This window comes from Oreochromis aureus, linkage group 18 (assembly GCF_013358895.1).
Source record: "Oreochromis aureus strain Israel breed Guangdong linkage group 18, ZZ_aureus, whole genome shotgun sequence".
NCBI lineage: Eukaryota > Metazoa > Chordata > Actinopteri > Cichliformes > Cichlidae > Oreochromis > Oreochromis aureus.
Genome location: NC_052959.1, coordinates 15,110,600 through 15,127,914, shown reverse-complemented (window position 1 = coordinate 15,127,914; position 17,315 = coordinate 15,110,600). Strand labels below are relative to the sequence as shown.

Sequence of the window (17,315 nt, the reverse complement as noted above, 5' to 3'; positions counted from 1 at the left end):
ATGCCAAATTTAAATAAACAGCGGTAAAGCGTTCCCGTAAAGCCGATGAGTGACGCTGTTGATTTTTATAGTTATTAGACAACACTGGTCTTGGGAATTTGGATCAACTCGTGTGGAGGCTATTCTGAGTTTGGCCACCTGGTGCAGAGTGTCACTGAACATGACATTGCTGAGCTTCAAGGCTCAAGGCTGCGGTGTTGAGTTACCTTGCAGACGACAGCTCTGGGAGTGAGAGAGCTATTTGTGGTCTGAGAGAAGCATCCCAGAAACTCTCCGATTATGTCACGTGTTTTCCCCCAATCTTAGTGTGACCTCACCCTCCTAGCCTTTGTGAGTGTTGTTAGCAAATTCTTTAAAAGAAATGTCTTGAGGTAAAAATACGAGAAGCTGTTTGCATCTCCCCAACATCTATATTTGCAACGGAAGGCACTTAAGACTGAAGTGCTCCAGTGGAGCTCTCCAACAGACTTGGCAGCAGGTGCTGTGCATTGCATTTAATGTGGAAATAATAAACACATTCAAATTGATCATACCTGTCATGAGAACGGTTGATACATTTCAGAGGAAAGAGTTTAATACTTACAGCTTTCTCACGTTAAAATCACGGGTATTTGTTTTATTGTAAACTTCTGCTCATGTACAGAAGGACAAAACCGAAAATACATTATACTGGTTTGGCAATCTGCCTGAGACATCCAAAAAACATAACAATAAATAAGGCATTGGGTAAGCTGTTAAAATAAAAGAAAGAAAACAAAAGGAACAAAAATCCTCTCTCTCGACTGATGAAATAATGATGCACAGTGGTAAAAGGTGAATTTAAAACAGCAGTAAATCAAGTACGGTTTACGGTAACTTTCCTTGACGGACTGCTGCCGTCATCGACACCAGTTGTATTGCTTCGGGAGCATATCGTATTTCTAATTACAAGCATTCTGGCTGCAGCTGTACAGTTCGTGATGCGACATCGTTTAGTCTTTTAGTCTTTCGTGGTCGAGGTGTGGCCGTTGCACCTCCCCGCTTCGTGTGCTTCGCAGGTCAAAGGCAGCCACCAGTGTCCGTTGCTGCACGCCGTTAGGTCATTCGTTCGTGAACATGGTTAAGCTGAAGCACATGCCCTGATACAGACAGTGTAAGTCCACTTGGATGGAACAGTTTGCGTTTGCTCCGTAGCCGCGCAAAAAGGTGAGTGTCGGGCTCGACATAGGGTGAAACCCTCTTGCGTTGCTGAGGGTAAACAGTGTTTATGTTTGCTGATATGCAAGAATTTACCATTCCAAAAAATAAACATCTGAAAAGTGCATTTTTTTTTTTTTAGAACCATACGTATTTCTGTGGAAGTTACATGTATAAGCCACAACATTAAAACCACTGACAAGTGGAGCAAGTAACCTTGATGACATCTCACCCATGCACTTAAACACTGCTGCAGACCAAGAATGGCCTCTCCCAGCAAGGCAACGCACTCTCCACCACTATATAAGACTGCCTACGAATAACTTGAGGGACCCCAAAATCAAGAGCCAACTGGGCATCAGATTAGAGCCACCACCGTGAAACCCACATGAGCCAAAGCATCCTGTGCCAACATCCTGGTCCCACACACCAAAGGAACCTCTCAGAATTCCAGTGAATACATTCTGATGGATCAGAGGTGTTTGGCAAGGAGGATCCACACAATATTTGATAGGTGGTTATAAGGTTGTGGCTCATGTGGTGTATGTGTGTGTTGTAGTTAAAGTCGCATTCCTCACACAAATTTCACTTTTGAGTATCACACACCTTCTACAGACTTGATAAATGACTTTAAAAATGTTAAGTTTCAGCCTTTAAAGTCACTCAGTTAGGGTAATGTTGATTAAGGATTCTTCAGAGGTCAAAAAAATATCACCAGGTTTCCCAGGCATGGATTGAAACAAGCCCCAGGCTAAAAGAAAAATTAAATGAAGATCGACACTGATTAAAGTTTATGGTTTAGGATCATGCTTAATCCATGTCTGGGAACTAGATGTAAATGTTTAAATAGCTGTAGAAACATCTGAGTCCACTCTGTTGGAGATCTTGAAGGATAAGAACCTGAACTGATTTTTTTTGTCGTTCTTAATGCAATGAAACAGCTGACTCTCGACATTTAAACACATTTTGAAAAATTATGGACATTCGGATCATCTTTATGCCCATTCTAAGTTGATTAAATTGATGTGCAATATTTTACAAAAAGCTTATTTAGCTTTTATTTGGTCAATGAATTATCAGATACTCCAAAATTGACTTCAAGCATCACTTAAAAAAAGATCTTTAATTTAAAGATGTTTAAAATGTGTGTCACCTAAAAAGAAAATTATCAGCTCAATAAGCCACGAGCCCTCATCAGTGCTTGCCTTCTACCTTCTTCTCTTTATGCGACTGCTTAGTTTTAAAATCTGCTGTACTGAGCATGGATTTTAAATAAACGTAAAAACAATAAATCTCCGAAAGCTTTACCGTCACTCCTCAAACTACAAACTAGATGCTTAATATTCAAAAGTGATATGTGTGTATTGTCATCAGAAATGAAGTAGAGGTATGGATCCACTGGAGTCTTCTTACATTTGAGAAATTATTATTCCCGTTTGAAAGTCTAACAAATGCATACAATCAGAGAATCATCGAAATGCAGCAAGCCGGGTGGTGTTTTTGCAGATGCACAGTAATTGTTGTGCAGGCACTGGTTGAAGCCTCCTCTGAAGAAGCCTCCAGTGGAGCTGTACCATTCGTGTGCGTGTGCATGTACAGTAAACAGCAGTGATGTCATCACAGTCTAATGTATGCTGGTTAAAAGACCCCCCCCCAATGTCTGGTAGTCTTGGTACTGTACTTCAATATTTTAATCAATTCCTCATCCGTTTAGCAGATGGCTGTGAACTGTATTGTATTTAAATGCCCTTTTCTCCATCAAGTCAAATTAAATTGAGCTTCATTTTCTTATATCATTGCATGTGTGTGTGTGTGTGTGTGTGTGTGTGTACATTTCTCTGTATGTGTGTGCATTAGTTAAAAGCCCAGTCGAAATCTATACTTCTCCCAGTCCTTCTGTGATGATGTACTTACTGATACATCCAGAAGATGGGGGGAAAAATATATTGATCATGACGCAAGCTTTAAACTCGACCCTCACCTACTCCCCTGCCTTGCTGTTCCCCCCTGCTCCACTTTTAAACTTCACTACCATGACGGTGATGTTGTCAGGGCAGCCACGATAGAAAGACTGTAGGACGATGCTCTTGGCACCAAAGTGAGGCTCATCCAGGCGCTCGCGGACAAAGCGCACTGCCTCCTCGTTACTGAAGGCATCCCACAGGCCATCAGAGGCCAGGATCATAAACTCTGGCTGCAGTTTGTCCAGGTCAAAGGTCATTATGTCGGGGTCGGGAATGACTACGTTAAGGTTCTTCAGTGGGTAATCCCCGAGGGAGCGGGACATAGCGAGGATTCCCTGGACTCTCCACGATCCATTAAAACTGATGAAGCCTCCTAAAAGTAAAAAGAGTAAAAATTCCAATTTAAAGTTTAAGAAATAACTTTAATCACAACCTATTTCTAACACTGCATTGAATTTAACTCAGTGATTTCCCAGAACAGACCAACAGATGGCGACAAAGGACCCCATATCCACAGCAGGTACACAACGCCTAAGCTTTATATTACACCCTTATACTCATTATTTACCTGCCCTCTTGATCCTCTTGCGCTCTTTAAGCTGATACGGCTTGTGGTCATGTGATAGGGCGACAGCATTCCCATCTTTGTCACACAACACACCACGCGAGTCTCCGACATTGGCCACTGTGAGCTCTCTATCTGACAGCAGCGCTATCAGACATGTCGTTCCTGTGTGGGAAATTCAAAGAGGAGACAAAAACAAAAATTCAAACACTAATCATTTTTGTACTGTAACCAGCTACAAGTAAAAAAACCTCAGAATTGTTACAGGCACATCTTTGAGATCTTATATTATCTTTTAACTTTTTTATTTCAATCACACCACAAAACATAACAAATCATTTTTATGCCAGATTAATAGTAATACATAAAACTAGGTTTTGTTTGGTTTATGCTGGCTTTTGAGAACGTAACTCATGACCTCTGATAGTTCCAAATATTTGATTAGGCAAAGTTTTTATTCCAGCTGCCCCTATCGATGCAAAACTCAAGTGATTTGTGTCGCCTCCTGGTCTCAAACTGAGGATGTTTTGCTGCTTCGCAAACCTGTACACCACTACACTACAGCAATGCACACAGTAGATATGTTTCATGTATGGGGTGTTTTTTGTTGTTTTTAAGATTTATTTTTTGTATTTTACCTTTATTATACAATGTTGAGGGTGGATAGAAAAGCAGGAAGAGGATGGGGGAATGACTTGCAGCAAACCCCACTCATCCCAGTGAGCTATAGCGGCACCTTTCCTGTAATGAATTTAATTCCACACTACCACAGAGGGATTTCTGAGGATAAAACTTAAATTACGCCTTAAAGAATATGCTCGATGATATATATGAATCTGTGAGCTTTAAAATCTGATCTAAAGATGATTTGAAGAGGAAGACATTAAATCACTGATGGAAACTGTAAAGAAAGAGAGGATGAAACACATGTAGAGGCCACTCTAAGAAACAGAGTTTTCCATAATAAAGTTGCTAACCTGTGGGTCAATACTAGATCAAGCTCAGTTATTAAAATTAATTTTATAGAGACACCATTGTGCCAGTGGCCAGTCATTAACTGTATCTTCACTATCCTGAGGAGATGCTGTGGCAGACTGTCACCCCAAAAAAAAAAAAAAAAAAAAAATCAATAATGAAAAATAATAGTAGGTCAAAAATATGAGGAAACTGTTTTCCCAGGCAGATGTATCAAATGCCACCAGCCGATCAATCTGAACTGTTACTCTGAAACATCAGCGTAAATCTGGATCAGCATAGTGTTACACAATCATCTCACTCTTCTAATTCAGCCAGCGTTTTGAGTGGGCTGTAGAAGGACTCGGTCAGAGACGTAAATGTCAGGTGGGAGTACCGAGATGAGAGGGTATTAGATGGGAAATTGTGAGGCTTTTCTTTCATAGGTGAGGTTCTGCAATGCCACCAAGTCCCTTAAGAGGCAGAGAGCGTGAAAATGAGAGTACTCGAAAGCACCGCTCTCAACATGCCAACTTTCACGCAAACAGCCACCTTTATATTAAAGTGCACTAAAGGAATACTCTTGACACTTCTTGGCAGAAGTGCTTGCACAGTGTGTTTACAAGACATGTGAGACATGCTTCCTCTATTTGTCTCATATGGCAATTTTAGTTTCAAAGTTTCCCCCCCACACGCACTGACCACATATATTTATTTCCCATTTCCTTCCACTCTCCTCCTCCTCCTCCTCCTTCTGACCTGCTTCATCGTGGTTTGCAGATAGCTTATCCAGCATGTCACGATCCACAGCCAGGATGCGCTGCTCGAGAATGCTGGCGTACGAGAGAGCGCTCTCTCTTTTCTCTCTCTCAAAGGCCTGCAGCTGCTGCTTCAGGGACTCGGGCAGGTGGGCCTTCACATAGTCAGCTGCAGCCTAAGACGTCAGAAGGGGAAGAAGGGAGGCACAGAGAGGATTAGACACAGGACAGTGCCTGTGATCATAACAAATAAGTAGAAAGAAATAGCAAACAGATGTTTCCCTAAACTGGTGCTGCCCAAAACAGAGCCAAAAATGAACAAATACTGAAAAGTGGTCAGCAGTCAAACTCTTTTTATTAAATGCCTGCTAGATTTGTTTATTGGATATACTGTTTATAAATGTAATGTTGATTTCTGGTGGCTTTTCATATAACTTTTGATGCTGTAATATATGGATAGATTTCATCGTGTTGAATAAATACAATGTTGCCCAGCTTTGAAAGACAGAATAAATAAGGTTATGATTCAGATTTTTTTTATGTCTCGCCAGGCAACACAACTTTAATTTAGAGGAGTGCTTTAACACCAGGTGTTCAGAGCTGAATTATTGAGCAACCTCCTCCTCCTTCAGCCCACTCCTCCACCTCCTCCCTTCACATATCTGCTTCCACCCTCGTTTTCTCCGCCAAGATTTCCATTATGCTAATGCTGTCAAATCAAATCTAAAAATGGGAGCATTTTACACCATCTTGATGTCCCTGCGTTCATATTTCAGATTCACAGCTCCTACGAAACGAGGACACTTTGTGCCCTTCAGTCCACGCGCTTTCATTTTGCTCCCTTCTGACGTGATGCAGTAATAAAAAATAATACTTGGGTTTATCAGGTTTATCCACGAGCGCAGTTGACATTTGAACCGTGATATTGCTCAAAATATTTACCATGAAGTGTATGGAATTGGCACTTATGTGCAGTGGAAGGCATGTCTAATTATCAGGAGGGACAAATCAAGTCCCTGTCTGCTTCCTGTGCTCAACAATTTATTTAATGGAAGAGAAGCACTGAGGGAGGCTGGATCAGGGAAAGAGCTTCAAGTGTAAATTTCCATTTGCAGTAAATAGCAGGAAATGCCAGACTGAGTGCAGTTACAAACCTCTCGAAGGACTCCAATATTTTACAGCCTTTACATTTAATCAGCTAATGTAAAATATCATCTCAGCCCCATTTAAAGTGAAAATACAGATTATGGATCTTGATTTCTTGTTAACTTTGCTGTTTTATTAAATCCTACTTCTTCCCAGAGCCAGCATACAGGATTGAATTTTAGCTCGTACAGCAAAGTAACGTGAAAGCCCGTTTAAGATGTAAACTAGTCAAAGCAAATAGTCTCTCCCCCTGTAAGGCAAGTTAAAAATGGAGCAGCAGCTTGTGCTGACTTTTATATTTCAAGGCTACAATTTGTGCCTTGATAGACAAAAAAAACTATAGAGAAAAACAGAGACATGTTTGAGGAATGTTGTGCATATTTTCAGAGCCAGGACACCCTGCACTCAGAGACGGCCTGTTCTATCTGCCCATATTTGGCTTGGCAGTATGGCTTCATTCAATATTGGTGATGTGTGAGGGTTTGTGTGTGTTTCCAAATGCACCAAAGTGCAAAAAAAGATCAGCAGCAAACAAATGTCACTTCCTACAGTTTGTACCTGCATATCATTAGCACTGAGGGTCCCACGTAGTTTGTTTTTACTAGAGCCTAGTTTTTATACTGGGAATTGTGGTTACTGTGTTTGCATGTTACAGCATGTGTTCTGTGCACTGATGCTAATGACCCTAAAGCAGCTGAGGTCGATGTCAAAGCAACCCAATACAAGTCCAAAGCCTTTGTGACTACTGATAAAAAGAAGGGGGGCAAACGAGTAAAACACATATAAACAAACCAGACAGAGCAACACAAATCTGACTTATGAACTACAGAAACAAAAGGGAGCAAAGAAAAACAGCAGACACTGACTGTGAAAAGGAGAAAGAGGGCGCAAGATTGGGAATTACAGGAAAGAAAAATATTTGTTTACACAGTAGAAAGAGACAGAAAGGCTAAACACAGTCTGTTTGTTTACCTCCGTGTGACTGAACACATCCGGACGCCAACAGTTACAGCATTTCTGGGAGCTAACAAACTAATGCCTGTTTCCTTAAGACAGCAAATTAATTGCCTGTGTCTAATGAATCCCTTAAGATGTGCTTAAAAGAGAGGATAGACTGGATGTAATCACCAACTCTTCTGATTTACTGTTTCAAATAGTTTTAAGCAAAAATCCCAGTTCCACTGTTTCAAGTCAAATGTGAACTACAGTTTGTTTTCTTGGCCTGTTAATGATACTAAAGTGGATATTTAAAAGCTCTGAAGGGAAATAACTTAGATTAAGAAATGAAAAAACATTTTCACAACTCCTTAATTTTCAAAATAAAAATAAAAACTGATATATTTATTAAGAAAACAGTAACACTATTTCTTCAAATTTAATGTGGAATTTTAATGAAATTTGTTCTGTAATTAGGGTGCAATTTTATTAGGTACACCAGAATAAAAGGCTAATAACTCAAGTTTTGCTCTATACATATGCAATTTAAACTTTTTGATATGTTTTATGGTGACCCCAATAAAAAAACAAGAAGCTGAAACATGAACAATAAAGCTGTTCTTAATACTGCAAGTGCTGCTCGAGCTTATTTCTCATAGGGCAAGGTTGAATAACTCTATAATAGGACCCAAGACCATAAAAAAAGGTGGAGTTACAACGTTAGACAGGGAGGTTAAACTACTCTATAACACAGCCCACACAAATCCCCATCTTATTCAAGATGGGGAGTTTAAGGCACTCCACAACACAACTGCCACCTCTAAAAGTAAATTATACTTATGATGTCAGAAAGGGGTTTAGGCCACTCTACAATACAGCCCATGCCCCTAAAGGTGGGACATATTTACAGTGTAAAACTGTAAGGTTAAGCCACTTCATAAAATGGCCCACATCCCCAAAAGTAATGCATATTACAGTAGAAGTAGTGATTTTCTTTTGTACTCAAATACCCCAAAGTTGGTCACTGCTTAAGATTACTTGGGGTATGATTTATGTATTCTTTCCTGTAAAGTACTTGAAGTTACTCACTACCTAAAAGTACTTACAGTAGAACTGCTACCCTTTTAATCACATGTAGGTTTCTTATAAGTATTTGCAGGTAAATAAAAATTCACCCAAATTTCATCCAGTTTCAAAAATACATTTAAAATTTCAAGTTAAATCTGGAGGAATTACAAGCTAAGTCATGGACTGTATCATAAAGTGCAACAGATAATACATATGTGGAAAATATTCCAAATTAGAAATAACATTTATGACTCAGGCTCGTTCCTATTTGCTCTACAGGAACAGCAGACCATTTTTATTGAGCATATGCTGCATTTAGGGACAAAACTTCCTTTTTTCCATACTTTTATAGCTGCATGGCGCTCTTATTCTTAGACGTTATCACTGCAACAATATGTCCTATACTGGGAGCTCCGTGGGACAGTGGTGATGGTGTGACAGATGGCGCAGGACATTTGCTCTTCAGGCAATCATGAGAAACAACTGACCCTTGATAACACGGGGACTGGAGGGCACACACACACACACACACACACACACAACAAACCATTGTTCTTGCACACACACACACACACACACACACACACACACAAAGCCCTTTGTGATGAAATCCAAGTCACCTCCCTGATTGGCAGTGGTGGAGGTGTTCAAACAAGGGAATACAATGCAGGAGTGGGGAGGGGGAGCTCTCTGCCACCCTTGTGGAAAGTTTGTAACCTTAACTTTTGTTATTTCAAACCCTGATTAGTAGCAAATTAACCCACTCAACAAGGCTAAATTAAGAAAATCAAAATTTTTTGAGTATTTATAAATTTAGCAGCATTAAATAAACTGCACTCTAAAATACATCGCGTTCTCTTTACCTGCCAAATTCACTGTGCTGCTAAAAAAAATTAAATAAAATAAAGGGGGCCCTCGTAACCTCTTGCTTCCAGCTTACCTCGCCACCATGACCATCAAATATCCCGAATATGGACGGGTGGCTCTTGTTGGTGATGTCGGTGAGCACCTCGAAGCGGTCCTCCATGTGGTCTCTCCTCCCTTGTATGGAGTACACGGCTACGTTGTTATTCTTGAACTCCCAGGTTTTGGAGAACTCTGCATCCAGGACACTGAGGCCTCCCAGCCGGTCATTCTGCATCATCTCCGCCACTTTCCCCTTCACCATCTTCACCGCATCCCGGCTGGACTTGACGATGGTCTTGACTTCGTCCGTGTGGAAGAAATAACTCCACAGCGCCAGGCTTATGCATAACAGAAACAACGTCTCCGGCCTGAGGAGAAAATAACGCATGATCCGACCCAAAAGAGACAAGAGCGTCATTGTGTCTCCTATCATCACACGCAACCAAACTGCGGTCTGTCTCTCCCCCTGTCTGCACAATTCACTCCATCCGCTCAGCGGAACTATGAAGAAATCGATTAACTACCACTGTGTCAGAAAAAGACAGGATTTCAACATTTGTTCGGAGCTCAGGCTGCCTGCTCCGAGCGCATTTACGCACTGTGCACGGTTTGGCTGCCAGACACCCGGCCGAAAACAGAGGACAAAAGAGAGGAGGCCACCCTCATTGGTTCAACACAACGTCTTGGTCCTATCCCCGGCTCTCTAAACAGCTGCAAGAGGATTCTCCGAGTTGAGCCGATCTCCCACAACCCATTGTAAAAAGACGGATTTTCTGGGTTAGACCCACCACGCTGACAGACATAGAAGTCACCAGGGGGACGACGTGACTGCGATATGTCCTTCTTTTTCACCGCTGACCCCGTTCCTACTGTCAGATATGTGCCGATTCAGTCTCCGCATCAACAACACATTTCACACACACACACACACACACACACACCTTCCTACTTAAGAACTGTCAAACCACCAACAGGGAGCGAGAAAAATATCGGAAATCCGAATGTGTGTTTAACGAAGCAAAATAGTAGGAGAGGCAGGAGCTGCGAGCAATGCGGCCAAATCAGGTGCTTTATGTTGAAAGACCAGCGGAAACGGTTTATTCACAGCAAGAAACTTCACGTCCACTCGTTCCTCAAATGCAGTCGGCGCTGACGAGACTGCGCAGCTGCAAACTCATACCATGCGCAAGCAGAGCACTGGACAAATGGTGGTGACTGCGGAATCAGATGATGAGGTCATCTAGTGTTATACATCACAGTCATAATCTAGATAGCGGCATTTTCACTTCGTATGGCTTAAAATACTGTGTGATAATGTGATGTTTTATGGGGCTGCTGACTGTTATGGAGAACATTTAACGAGGCCCAAAATAAAAATGCAGCTGAACAGAAAACAGACATAAATTAGTCCCAATACTCATACAACACTATTTAAAAGTAGATAAAATTATGTGGTCGTTTCAAAACACACAAACTAATGGGAGGCGATGTCTTTATATTTTTACAGCAGTGGCTGAAAAATGCCACCTCCTGGTGGCAGTTTAAGGTAACACTGCTAATTCTATAATTTACATTCTTGGAGTCAAATCCCCCATTTCTTTAGATTCCAGGCGAGAAAAAACTATGTTAAGTAGATGCAGTGATTTTACTGAAATAAGTAGATGCAGTGATTTATTGAAATGTGCATAGATGAAATGCAGTGTTTAAGGCAAAAGTAGAGTTTGTACAGTTCTCACAAACTTGAGAATCAACGATTGGTATGACCAGCTTTATTCTTCAACACTGCCTGAACTCACTTTGGCAAGCTTTCCTGTATTTTTGTTCAATAATCTTTAGGAATAGCTTATTGGAGGGCATTTAAGGTATACTATTACTGCACTGGCAGTGTGTTTGGAGTCACTGTTATGCTGAAAAATGAAGCTTCTGCCAATCATATGCTTTCCAGATGGACCCAGAAAGTTGACTGTGTTATCTGGACGTTGTTTTTTCAGTGGGAGAAATGTTTTGCCACTGTCTGAGTTGACTGCAGGTTCCCACAACCTTAAAAATAGTAAATATGCATAATTACCAAAACTTAAACTACTGATTAACAATGGCCCATGAGGTTCACTTGGATTAGTGACAAAACATTTTTTCCACTGGAAACGCTATGTCCAGATGAAGCAAATCCGTTTTCTGGGATTTCCTTACCTGTATGACTGAGGATACATCAAGACTTTCCAGACAGTATTGCATGGTCAAAATCTGACAGTACTTTTCTGTGTTCATAATTCCATCAATTTAAACAAGATGTCCAACACCAGTGACTGAAATGCAGCCTCAAACAAAGATATACCCTCCATCATGATTTAACTTTCTGTAACTTTCTCTTGAGTTCCCCTGCACTTATTGATTGCAATTTGAATTAAAAGCTTTAAATTTGGATTAATCACTCAATAAGCCCTATTGGCACCAACTGCCAGTCCAGATCTTGTGTTATTTGCACACCTCAGCCTTTTCCTCCTATTTCCTCTCCTTAAGAATGCCTTCTTGACAGCTATCCTTCCACTGAGACCATTTCTGATCAGGCTTTGATGAACAGTAGATGGATCAACTGCAGGGCCAGATGCATCTCTCAGGTCTTCTGTCAGGTCGTTTTTGGAATTTTTCCTGTGTTCTAAGGACTTTTAGATACTGTTCATCTGCTGTAAATAGTTTTTTTTTAAAGGCCTGTCTTCTCCTAAGCACACACTGCACGCCATGCTAAGAAATGCCCAGTTTTTAGCTAATACTTTTTTGGGAATCAAGTTGTTGTTGCAAAAATACAATGTTATGCCTAAAATACCAAAAAACTCAAAGGCACTTTCTTTTTCTTATACAATAAAAATGCCTTTATTCTTATGTCTTGGTTATATTTCTTCAGCAAACGGGCCTTCATCTGGGTGAAAACATGGTCCATGAACACACTGAATCTCTTCTTCCTAGGGGTCTTCGACATGTGGTGTTCAAGTAGTAGAAAACTTCCACTCAGGGGGAGAGTGGAAAATTCCACCAGTAAAACTTCAACAATAGGAGGATAACCTGGGCAGATGCAAGAGCTCAAATTCAATCCAAGTCAGACAAGAAAAAGACAACACAGGGAAATCAACTGATGCTAACATATATGCAGCTTCAAAGGGAAAGTTTATAACAAGTTTATAACAAGTTTATATAAGTTTATAACAAAGATGTAAAATTTAAATCTTCATTTAAGCCAGAATTTTTAGTGGCCTGTATTTTACAAATCCAAAAAGGTTCCTTTTGGTTAAGACTTCTTTGTCTAGTACCGCTCCGTACTGAAAGAATAATGTGGTTAATTCAAGCCCTTATAGTGTAGAAGGATCGTTATTATTATGAAAGTCCAAGTAGTGCTTAGCCATGGGGTAAATAATGTTACCTGTGTGTATGGCATATTCATGTTCTGCTAACCTATACAACTGTCTTTTTATTCCGCCAATGTAAAAAACACTTTGCAGCTGGGACACTGGCCTATAGATTAAAAATGAGGTTTTAAAGTTAAAATGGTTTATAGTAAACTCATTTTGTGAAGCACAATCAACAAATGTCACATTTTGTACTACATTTAAGCAACGATTACAATGAGCTTTAGGTTAAATACAACAATTCTTTGAGAATAAAGTTATATTAATTCCATATGAAAGTGCCTTGAAGTTTTTGGATATCTTAGTGTACATGTATTCCTTAAAAAGTCCACCTAAAATGGGAGTGTTTTGAGTCCAGGAAGCCTTCCTTCTTAAAACAATTTGAACTATGTTAGGCCTTTCAAACTTATCTTTGGCATTTTGTGTAGATTCAGCTAAAGAAATGGGAACACATTATGTGTTTTTGTGACAGGCTGCTGGTAACAAACTTTTATTATATAGACACACAACACCGGCTCATCCCTTGAGTTAAGTGCCTTTCTTATGCTTAAGCGATTCAAAGGTCAGTGTAAGGTGGCTAAAATAGTAGGGTTCAAGGGCTGCACTGTAAATTAGTGTAAAAGCAGCCAATGTCCAGAGAAAACGTTTGAAAAACCTTCAGAAAGCTGAGAGAATTATTGCTCAAGATCACTTTAAAACATTACAAGAAAGTCCGGCTGCTTTTTTTTTTCCAGATTAAGGAGCATGCTTAAGGTAATCAGACCTAACCTCTTAGTTGTGCTTTTGTTTCAATCTTACAGCAAATAATTTCATATAAAATAAAAGTTTTTGTGGTGCAGTCATAGAATTTGCCAGGATGTCTACTAATGACCTCCTCCTTTTTATTTATTCATTTAATTAATTAATTTATTTTTTTTACTTTGTAAAAACTGAAACAACATCCAGCACAAGTTTTGAGAGATGTGAAGCTCGGTTCACTGGTGCCAGGTTTCCGTGAGGTGTACTTGATTTACTGGGTTTACTTTTAGATCAAGGAGATGACTAGTTAGATTACTGGTGCCTGTTTTAGGACACTGATCCTTGTCCCACTGTATCTGGTGATCTGTTTGCTTTGAGGTGCTGCCAAATGGTGTAGTGAGTTGACAACTCTCACTTGGTACTGCACTTGGTAACTCTCGTATGAAACGGTATTCATTACCAACAATGTGCATGTTTTTGTGTATAAACAGTCAGTGTATGTAGGCATGTTCTTTGACTGTGTATCTGTCTTTGTAACTTTATATTGTCTCCTGTTTCTGTACAAAGCAAGCATGTGTGTGAGCAACACCTAGGCAGTTTGCACACTCCTGGGCCCTGGATTCATATCCAGTATCACAAAGAAATAAACTCTTGCCTTGTACAACAATCTGCTTTAGTTCATATCCCTCAGGAGTCATGTAATCTGTTGCTGCCAGCCCACCTGCCACCCAATAACCCCAGAGTTTTCTGTCCCTTGTTCTGTCATTGGCTTAGAGGTACATAAGCTGGAGAATCAGGGCAATAAAAGGAAGGAAGAAAAATTGCACCGGCCACTTGTTCTGAAGGACGGAGTGAAGAATCAAGTGTCATCAACAGGTAAGATGCCCTCTGTGCTATTTGTCTGTGATGCAAATGATCAGTGCTTCACCCATTTTGCCTGAATTCTTCCATTAGATTATTTTGCCCAGCCGTCAATATGCCACCCTTTCGGGCTGTTGTGCTGACCACTCTCTGCATGGCCCTCATGGCCATGCTGGCAGCTGGTGCCAGAACCACACGCTGGCCCAAACCCCAGAGCACCAAGAAGCCACCTCGAACTGGGGCCAGCGGTGGTGGAGGTGGACGATATGGACGAACCACGACAACGACCCCATCCCCTACAAGCAGCATGAACACTGAGGAAACAACTGACGTTATGATGGATGCATATTCCCTGCCCTCTACAGATAGCACGACATACTCCATTGACACATACCCCACTGAATTTCACACTGATGCCATAGTGCCCCCCGGGAACACCCTTTCAAACTTTACCCTTGACTACAACGAATGCTTCTTCAACTTCTGTGAGTGCTGCCCGCCAGAAAAAGGTCCCGTAGGGCCTATGGGAGAAAGAGGGCCACCGGGGCCACCAGGCGAGAGGGGCATTCCGGGTGAGATGGATTTGAACTTTTTTTATTGTCAGAGAAATTACTGTTTAAGTCAAAGATTTTATTCTTTTACTCTCATGTGTTGACAGGGTTGCCAGGAGAGAAGGGAGAAACAGGGCCCAGAGGACCTCCAGGACCAGCAGGATTACCTGGAGCCAATGGACTCAATGGCGACATAGGTACAACGGGGCTTAACAGCAGGAGAGTTCTTGAATGTCTCTCGGTTTCTTTCTCTGTGTCTCTCTCTCCTTTTGTGCAAAACACTGTTTTGTATAAATACTTTTTGGATGTCATTTTCTACGCTTTATTTATCAAAACTGCTGCAGGTGAAAAAGGTGATCCAGGACCTGCAGGTCTACCTGGTACCCCTGGTATCCCAGGAAAACCTGGAGAAAAGGGTGTGTAGTTTCCTGCAAGAACCTGGCTACACATGTGTAAAAGTCATTTATAGTTATTGTTCATCAAAGTGCATTGAGGTACATAATAACATATTTTAAATCAAAACCTTGCTTCCTAAATAAACATGCACCCCTCACACACAGGTGATCCAGGCCCTAAAGGAGAAAAAGGTGAACGTGGCTTCCCTGGTCTAAAAGGAGACCCAGGAGAAAGAGGAGAGCCTGGCCTGAATGGGACTAAAGGCATCCCTGGCCCAGAAGGGCTGATGGGTCCCCCAGGGATTCCTGGGTCAAAGGGTCAGAAAGGTGAACAAGGGCAGCCAAGTGAGTGTTTACCAGGTGAGAAAGGAGAGAAAGGTGATCATGGACCCCCAGGTCTAAGAGGTGAGATGGGCCCCCCAGGACTGAATGGAGCTGACGGTGCAAAGGGAGAAAGGGGGGAGCCAGGGCCTCCAGGAGGGAAGGGTGATACTGGACCTAGAGGCCTCCCAGGTGGGAGGGGACTGGCAGGGTTGAGGGGAGAGAAGGGACCTAGAGGTCCTCGTGGGCCTCGGGGTCCCAAAGGACCTCCAGGTGAGAGTGCCGTTCAGGTTCGATCTGCCTTCAGTGTAGGTTTGTTCCCCAGCCGCTCCTTCCCTCCACCGGGCCTGCCTGTGAAGTTTGATAAGGTGTTTTACAATGGGGAGGGACACTGGGACCCGGGACTCAATAAGTTCAACGTCACATACCCCGGGGTCTACCTATTCAGCTATCACATCACTGTGCGCAACCGGCCTGTGCGTGCTGCCCTGGTGGTTAATGGAATGCGGAAGCTACGGACAAGAGACTCTCTGTATGGCCAAGACATCGATCAGGCATCTAATCTCGCGCTGCTGCCGCTGAACGAAGGTGACCAGGTCTGGCTGGAGACACTGAGAGACTGGAATGGAGTTTACTCCAGCAGTGAAGATGACAGCACGTTCTCTGGCTTCTTGCTTTACCCAGACATAAAGACCCAACCTGAGCTGACAAACCTGTGAATGCATGATTTGAGCCTCTCACAGACTCTGCAACTTTCAGCCTTTTGCACTGCTCTGTCATTTTAATGTGATTCAGCTAAACACTGCTGCTCAGTATCCGCTAGCTCCCATGCTAATCAAACCAAATGCTTTGCTTGCCTTGCTGTACCTGGAGACGGGTGAGGCCTGATTAACCTTCTGTATGCAACATTTCAGCTCTTTGTAACACTGCATTAAAAATGACTCTGCTTGAAACTGATGACCCTTGGGTTGTATTTACACAAAAACAGCTTTATACACTCATTTAAAAGCTATTTGCCATTGCAATGAGAAGGGAAAAGCTCAACGCCAGTGAACCATTTGTATTATTTGGACATAATTTAAATAAATGACATATTGCATTTGTTTACCACTAGAGGGCGCAAGGTGTTCAATTTTTGGAAAGAAGCTCTGGAGATTAATACACAAAGACAGTAGGCTAGAAAAACATAATGGTCCCACAAACATTTCAGATAAAGATTGAAAGTGATACCTTTATCATGATGTTATTGAAAAAACTGCACAGTATGGCAACGATATACAACAAGGGGAAAAAGTCTGGATGATTAAGATTCACTGCAACACAGAAAGTGATATGATTTAAAAAACACATTATATATACATGTATGTATACATACATAATCGATATTACACGCCCATAACGACATACACCTTAGTCCTGAGCAGAGATGATAACCCTCTGCAGTAGATCAAGCTGCACCATGAATTATACTCTAATGCTCCCACACTGCACAATGAAAAATAGAATTGACTTTTACAAATACTATATCTCATTAGACGTTAAAGAGTCAGGACCTCTCACCAGATTATAGCCGAT

The 17,315-nt window shown here is 41.4% G+C and overlaps 2 protein-coding genes across 2 annotated transcripts; one reads left to right on the top strand and one right to left on the bottom strand.

The window, feature by feature from the left end:
* Nucleotides 1-479: 479 nt before the first annotated feature.
* Nucleotides 480-10,408, bottom strand: ppm1la (protein phosphatase, Mg2+/Mn2+ dependent, 1La). Its single transcript, XM_031755919.2, has 4 exons — nucleotides 9,508-10,408; nucleotides 5,419-5,593; nucleotides 3,709-3,870; nucleotides 480-3,513 (listed from the first exon to the last, which is right to left on the bottom strand). The coding sequence occupies exons 1-4, from the start codon at nucleotides 9,904-9,906 to the stop codon at nucleotides 3,158-3,160; spliced, it is 1,092 nt and encodes a 363-aa protein (XP_031611779.1). The 5' UTR covers nucleotides 9,907-10,408; the 3' UTR covers nucleotides 480-3,157.
* A 3,976-nt stretch (nucleotides 10,409-14,384) lies between these two features.
* On the top strand, nucleotides 14,385-16,682 carry otol1a (otolin 1a). The gene is made up of 5 exons (XM_031755891.2): nucleotides 14,385-14,488; nucleotides 14,567-15,045; nucleotides 15,132-15,221; nucleotides 15,369-15,440; nucleotides 15,585-16,682. Exons 2-5 carry the CDS (start codon nucleotides 14,589-14,591, stop codon nucleotides 16,457-16,459), a joined length of 1,494 nt encoding a protein of 497 aa, XP_031611751.2. The 5' UTR covers nucleotides 14,385-14,488; nucleotides 14,567-14,588; the 3' UTR covers nucleotides 16,460-16,682.
* The last annotated feature ends 633 nt before the right edge of the window (nucleotides 16,683-17,315 follow it).